This window comes from Ctenocephalides felis, unplaced genomic scaffold, assembly GCF_003426905.1.
Source record: "Ctenocephalides felis isolate EL2017-DRISC unplaced genomic scaffold, ASM342690v1 CF-g0.4_SCAFFOLD_01886, whole genome shotgun sequence".
Taxonomy (NCBI): domain Eukaryota; kingdom Metazoa; phylum Arthropoda; class Insecta; order Siphonaptera; family Pulicidae; genus Ctenocephalides; species Ctenocephalides felis.
In genome coordinates, this window is record NW_020538040.1 from 70,415,447 (window position 1) to 70,423,851 (window position 8,405).

The 8,405-nt window shown below is 29.0% G+C and overlaps 1 protein-coding gene across 1 annotated transcript in view; it reads right to left on the minus strand.

Moving 5' to 3' along the window:
* LOC113378250 overlaps positions 1 to 4,814 on the minus strand; it is a gene marked incomplete at its 5' end in the record, with an annotated part of 103,393 nt that extends 98,579 nt beyond the window's left edge. Inside the window, 1 exon segment of the mRNA XM_026618778.1 lies at positions 4,648 to 4,814. Within this exon segment, the coding sequence (XP_026474563.1) occupies positions 4,648 to 4,814 (167 nt within the window).
* Between the last annotated feature and the right edge of the window lie 3,591 nt (positions 4,815 to 8,405).

The window sequence follows — 8,405 nt, forward strand, 5'->3', positions numbered from 1 at the left end:
TCGGTATTTTTACATAAGCATTAGTTGATGCATATTACACTCGAGTATAATTTTCTCGAAAAAAATATCTTTAAATTCCACAATCGCTTAAACAGAGATATCTTTACGTGGTCTATTGTATAAACAAATGTCAAAATACTTTGTCTGAATATTTATTTATTGCTTTCCAAAAGGCTTCATATCTTGTCTAAATAAATAGAATCGGATTAATAAATAATAATGTTTATTTCCTCTTATATTAAAATTTTAAAGTGACATTGTGTATATCATCACGTTTCAAAGGTTTTTGAACATTTTGCCATACTTCAGAAAAAATGGATGTGTGTGTGAGTGTGTTTTGTGTGCCTGCAATTTTTCACATTTTTCAACCGATTTGAATGGTTAAAAAAAATCGATTCCTATTAATAGGGAGATGTGCTGATTAGTTTTAGACGAAGGCAGACAAATTATGCTTATTTAATACATAAAATACAGACAATACAATTTATTATAATAATGTAATATGATGTTTAATGAGATTTTGGTCTTTCTTACTCATACAATTGATTTTGGTGAAAAGTAGTCAATATACTCGATACGGATGATGAGTTAATTAAATTGGATTTATATAAATTTTTTTGACATATTTTGTATTTAAACTTTATAGTTTATGGGTGGTTTTACAAATATAAAATTATAGTTTGCTAGGATATTTTATGACTTATTTATCCAAAGAGATAAATATGTCAAAATGTCAAAATTTCTTTAGTTTATTTACATAATGGTAACTCAAATGTGTTACTTACAATTCATTATGTATTTTATTTTAATTATTTAATGAATAACAATTTTATTAGAATGCAATTTTTTATTCATATGTGCATCAATTTGGTTATATGTTTTATTCGACAAATTTCGACGCTATGCTTCTTTATGTTGTTATATATTGTAAAAGGCACGTTTATATCATAAATTTATATGCATATATATATATATATATATAAATGTATTTAATTGCATGTTATATATATATATATATATATATATATATATATATATACAATTAAATACATTGTATAACTTAAAAAACATATATGTACAGTTCATTAAAATTCAGCCAAAGTACGGTGGAGACGCCTTGTACTTTTGGTGTACCAGTGGGATATAATTTTGAAAAATGAATAGGTCATAAATAGGTTTCTGAGTGTTATTATGATTTTGTGCTAAAATTTTTTATTGAAGTAAAACTTCTTTAGGCGCGACTAGGGTGTAAATCCGTTCAAATGCAATGGAACTCCGTTACGCCCGAACTGTTCGTCATTCGCTCTGGATTCAATAATTCACATTATTGTTAATAAATATTACACATATTTTTAATGTTATTATAAAGATATAATTTATAATTTATCATTATATAAATGTGTATAATGGTTGACCTTAATAAATGTGTGCATCACGAGTGTTACCATATTACTAATAAACATGATTCAAAATTGTTACATGATGTATTTATTTTTACTTAAACGCCATATTGTACTGTAGCAAATAAGTTTTACTTCAATCGCGTGTGAACCTTACGCGCACTCTTTTTTTATATTTTTCATGTTAATTTTTTATATTTGTACAAGTAACTTTCGAATTTGTTCACCTTTTTTAAAAATAATATTAATACCGGTATTACAGGTTTTAAATACAAAAATACCAAAATACCGCCAATGAATTTTTTTTATCGGTATTGCATTTTCTAAATATATTCATGTTGCGCCGGATCGGCTGATGTACCGAAAACATTCGCTAACGATTCTCAGCGCTAATGAATACTGACGAACGTTGCAGATTTTTAATTATATGATAATGACCCTTAATGCTATGTCTTCACTCAACTCGTCCTAAAGTGTTAAACGGATCATTTTATAAAATTAACAGCAGAAAGATTTAGTATTCATGAATTCAAAGTTATAGAGAGTATATATACCTTTTACCTATATATAGAGCAAGTACGCATTGCGAAGAATAGCAGTAAATTATATTACAGGAAAATGCTGGAGGGTTTCCGTTACACAAATTATAGATTTCAAGATAAAATTAAGTTTAATTGAAAGTATTGCGATTTAATGCAAAACTTTTTTTATACTAAATAATTTTATTTTTTTTCAGGAATTTTGAGAATCGATGTTACTTCAAAAAATGAAAATTTTCAAGAATGGATTTTTTTATTTTAGTCTTAAATGTTATCTCATAAATATTAACTAGGGTTGTGTAGATTTTTGAAAATCGGTTTCTTAAAAAAATTATAGTTTTTTAGTAGAAAATAACGATTTCTAATGTATGAATAACACTTTAAAGTTAGTGGTGCATGGCCTCTTGTCTTAAAACAAATTTTTGGAACTTTCCGTACCGAAAATCGAAAACTTTAAAGCTTTTATTTGAAAATACCACTTCTTTTGAAGCATTCGCGCTGCAAGACATCCATCCATTTTTCTAAGGTATGTAAAATATTCAGAAACCTTTGAGAAGTAAAGATATGTAAACATTTTCATTATCGATTTCTTGCTATTATTATAACTTACCCTACAAAAAGTTAATACTTTCATTATCAATTTTTCTAAATTTAAAAAAAAAACAAAATATAAAATTTTGACCATTTATTATAAGTCTTTTGAAAAGTTGCTTACGTTTAGAGTTACGAGATTAATGTAAACTGTTTTTTGTTGAAATTAACACTTTTATAACAATTTGGCAATTTTTTTTTGCATAATTTTATTGTCAATCAAAATAATATACATTTTTTAAGACAATATGATGTTGGTGTTAATGCATTTAAGAGATTATCTCCTATGAGATATCTCTCTTTTTTTATTTTTGACATATTAATAATTATTAATTGTGAGTTAAAGCTATCAAATTTTTTAAATTTTATTGTTATTATATTTTCTACACTTATTTTTCTTAATTGTAGTTATTTTATTATAAATGTCATACATAAGAATCATGATATATCATAATGAATAGATATCCGTACAAATTCTACCCGAAATATGTAAAACATCAATAAATAAGTTGTAAGTTTAGATGATGCACAATAGAATGATAGATTTCAGATGCCACGGAAAAGACGGAAGAAAAGTTAGTGGATTTTCATAGAATATGATTTCAGGTTTATTATATTTAAATATAGTTTCGAAAATACATATGTATGTACCGTATTCGTTCAAAACAAGGGCTTTTCATGCTTATTCATGAAGGCACGGGATGCGAAACGATCGCAATATCCATTTTCTCATGCGACCAAAATAGTTACTTTTATTATTCAATATGTAACGTATCTTCTGCTATTGGATCTAACCCCGGGTACAAAAACTTAGTAATAGAAAAAAAAGTTATTCGGTTATCGTAAAAACTTTCAATATTCACAATACATAATAAAATTGAAACAGTAAAAGTGAAAACGTATATATGGTAATAGTTATTATATAATATTTTTGCAAACTTTTCAAAATTCAAAGTTTTTGTGATATTTCTGAATTTAAAATTCTAATTGTGAATATTAATTTTTAGCGTAGAACATAATTTCGTTAAAAATTTACTGCCTCTTAGATATTTTAGAAAACAAAATGACTCTTTTATATAATGAGATATTCTGTTGGAAGAGTGAAAAATATATGATGAGTTAAAATGCAACCTGATTCGAAAAACTTCTAGTTGGTTTTTGCAATGTATATAGGGGAAGCCGGGTACGGTTGTGCCAAGATACGGTAGTGACAGTCGCCAACAGCTAAACTATACTGATTCGACATAGTGTCCAAAAGGAGAAAAATTCAGTATGTGATTTGGAACATAGTCGTATTGATTTAAAATGTCAAAAAAAGTTATTTTTCCATTTATTCTAATAATAACTTTACCTTCTCTTGTAGGATTTGATTTTATAATTAAACCATCGTGTTGAAGGTTTAACTGTCTAACTGTTAAATAAAATTAATAAAATTATAGCTGATAAAAAAGTGGCACAACTGTACCCAGTCTCCCCTAAGATTTTATATTTTTTTGAAAATATATTTTTATTCTATATTTTCAAGAACTGATACTGAAGAAACTTGAGGTAAATATTATTGTAAAATAGGGGGAAGTCCCGGAGTGCTGGATATTTTACGAAATGTTTATCAAATTATGACATGTTAGATAACAAAATTAGAAATCAAACTCAATTATTAAAAAAACACAATCTTTGCTAAAAATAATTAATACTATCAATCAAACTTTGGTAACAAAAAATATGATTTTACAATTTGACACCTAGTACCGGATTACAAAATAACCAGCATTGAACACATTCGTGTTTGACGAATATTCTTAGATATTGCAAAAAAGTCACTAATTATCCACCCTTTTGGCTGGGTCACACTGATGCTCTCAGATGGATCATTCATCAAAAGATTTTCATTCTTTGACTAGGAAATACGAAAAATGGGGGTATGTAGTGACCGTTAGCATTCATACAGAACAAAATTAAGTAATTAGAATAAATTACGTCAATTCTCACAAAAAATATTATTATGTTTACTGTCCGGCGCTAAGAGTCCACGACTAAATCGTATTTTCTTTTTGAAAAGATTTCGACACGAAAAACATAGAACGATATAAATTTTGGTTTAATATTGTTAGACTAACCTTTTAAGTTGAGGCAAAATAATTTGGCTTGTGCTCTGGCAGGCCTCCACACAATTCCTGCGCAATTTTCTTATGCGCTCACGTAGTTCTGGACAATCTCGACTTTGACCGATGTGGATGAGGAGATCCCTGAACAGCGCCACTTGTCCATTGATATCCAATATCAACTGAAATAAAAGAAAATATTATCAATAAACAAATAATGACATACACTTATATAAAGCACCAAATTATAATAAATTTTGTAGTAAAGCTTCTTTACTATACTCAATTTGTTTTCTATTCTTACGTTGTTAGTACTTGTGGTTGCGAGCATAGTGGCTTAGTTTGAGAGTCCTTAATATAATTTTTAAGTATATGTTTATTTAATTGTTTTATGATATGTATTGTTAATTTTTTATATATGTTATGTAAAACAGTTTCTTTGTGGGTTGGGTAAAAAGGTTTTTGAGATAACGGTGGTGGATCTTTTTACCCACGGATCTTTAAACCACGCTCTTCCGTATATATATATATATATATATATATATATATATAAGCGTGTGTGTATGTGTATATGTGTGTCTGTTTACGTGTAATGTTCCTACGTCCATGACTGAAATAGGTTAATAAAGCAATAGCTCGGTACAAAAGGACTGACTACCTTGTAAAACGTTCAGACAAAGAGCTACTGATCTAGAATGAAGCACCGCAAGACATTCAATTTATCTGTTGAATAATATTCAACTATGAAAATAACCATTAAACGCAATCGTTCTAGACAATTGAAAATCTGTCAAAGAGAGATATTTTAAAATCGTGGGACGAGAGATGTTTAACCATTTACAGATTGAAAGTGGATTTATGTGTAATATTTTGATCTTATCAAGCGAATATGTTTAAATACGGAATAAAGAAATAAAGGGTTGAAAAGAAAGAAAACTAGTTGGTTTGGTATTTTGCCTTGAGGCAAGTTACATGAACTTTCCGATATGTGTAATTAATCGACCTAATCAATCAAAACTAAATCAATTTATGATTGATTAAAAGTATTCCGAGTGGATTTATTACACATAATTGAAAATGAACGAACACTTTGACACGGAGTATTTACTAAAAGTGAATTTTCAGAAATCAGCAATTGTTATAATTGAACCAGTTCCCATAGGACTTTAATGGCTTGATATGTTTATTAAAACCAAGTACTCTAACGTTATACCAAGTAAAATCGTCCAATTTTAATTTTAACAAACGTCAAAAAAACTAATAATATTCTCAAACTGTGATGAATTTTTAAAATTAAACTACTTGTCGTAAGGCCGCAATATTTCAATAACTCGTATAAGACCATGATATATATCATCAAAAAAAGTTTCATAAAAATTGGCTCAATTTTTTTTCAACAGTTAATTACAAGAAAACTGCTCGGTAGATTTTCACCTAAAACTAATCAGTATCATTCCCAACTAATATCTTTCGAACAGTTTTTGATTTTTCAAAATCGATTCGGTAGTATTAGCTTAAATGTGGACGAAAAGTTTAACACTTTTTTTCAAATTACAACGAAACGGCTTGACAGATCGTCGCACAAAATTTACAAACGATAGTCCTTATCGAGATACATCAAATGGTTTTTAAATTGCTGAAATCGGTTCACGCATTTTTGAGAAAACGTCGATGAAAGATCTCATTTCGGCAAATGCCAAAAAACGATACCAATTTTTGCAATCTTTGACGAATTTTTAAAGCTAAACCAGTTGTCGTAGAGCCGTAATATTTTAGTATGATCTAGAAGACTATGGTATCTACCGTCAAAAAAATAATAAAAATCGTCGAAAAAAATTAATAATAATAATAAAAATCTCCCATCATTACGAATTGAATGATTTTTGGATCATTCAAATTGGATGATCCGTGCGCTCGAAAACGTGGACGAAAAATTGTATCCAGACATACAATCACATACATACATCCATTTTTTTCTAAGGTATGCCAAAATGTTCAGAAACCTTCACAGCGTGAAAATATGAAAAATTTTCAATTTCAATTTTTGGACGATCACAATAACTTACCCTACATGCTACTTATTTAATTGAAACTCAATAGTGCTTTGAGGTAAAAAGGGTCAGGAAACGATAGAAATTATACATTTTTTTATTATACAGAAAAATGCTAGATCGGAGACTTTGTTGTTTTTTAAGGTCTTTTTTAATTTTTTGCCATTTGACGCCAATTTTGACTTTAGATTACTTTTCAGCGGTAAAAACTAAATTCGAATACATATGCCGCATACTCAATAAAGACAACTTGTTTTATTTTGCAGACCTGTGCAATCAAACGATTGTATTTTCATAACACTCTTCATTTCTTTAACCTTTGTGCATCCACGACCAGAGCACATTAATCTTTTACTCGGTACTGAGTATCAATTACGATAATATTTTAACCAGGCAAGGATCTTATACTCTATTCAGATATCGGAGTACCCTCCGCACTATCCATTCGAAAATCTTCGAAATTTTTGTATAAGAAGCAGAATCCTGGTAGCATAGGTGTATGATTTATAATATGATAGAGTACGCCTATTAGGATATTTCGAAATAATATGCATATTTTATAATGTATTCCCTGTGCTGTGAATATAAATCATACGATAGGTAACGTTCACTTTGTGATACTACGTAATAAATGTCGCTCAGAAGATCCACACGACACCGACGTGCGGTGGAAGCGGCACGAATAGTTATATTACTAGACATCTAGTGAACATTTTCGAGGACGCCGATGGGGTAATGAATATTTCAAAATGCATCCTTAGCACTTTCAGGCAATAAAATATCTTAAATATACGATGGAAGTCACGCAATATATGAGACGTGATCAAATCGATATATGTACACAATAACACATAAATCAAGAGAACCAATTTCAAAATATTAAAACAGAAGAAATTTAAAATATTACCAAATATCTGCTTGATTGTCGATGAGTTATGAATCGTTGCATATTCAACGTTAAATTTCAATTAGAATATTTTTCTACGATTTTCTGATCTATTTAAGGTCCACAGAAACTAGAGTATTTCATTAAATTCCGCGAAGAAATTTATTTGGACATTTTTGGACACTAGTCCAATGTCATTCTATACTTTATGAGATATTTAGCAAAAAGATCTCATTATTCTAGCGAGAATAGTGATCCAATTAATGTGTGATTAAAACTTGCTATCACACATACGATATTCAAGTTTTTACACCAGCCTAAAATTGTTTTTAGGCGAGTTTATAAATACTCGTATAGTAACGAGATTAAGTGGTTTAATTAAGATGGCCTCATTTAGGATGATGGTGCTGTGTAGTATATATTTTAGCATCGCTTCCGCAATACAAAGAGATTATCTTAGCCCTCTAACGCACGTGTAATTACCTATGGAGACCAGTTAACGGATGACAAAAAGATTTCTTTAATAATCAAACTTATTTAATAACAATACTTCATTTACAAGTATTTGCAGACATGACTGTATTTGCATACAAGCATGTTCCTTAACTAATATCCATAATTCCTGATCTTAAGCTATTGTAGATTTATGGCGAGAATATAGCTATAGCTAGTATTATGTGATCTGGCCTTTGCTGGACTTGCCTTCACTAATAATACTAAATACACAAATAATACTAAAGTATCTCAAGAGTTTGCCAATTGAATACGTATGAATCACTGGAAAAGGCTGTAAGACTCGAGTTGCCTGGACCCCAAGAATCTTCATTAAGTGGACC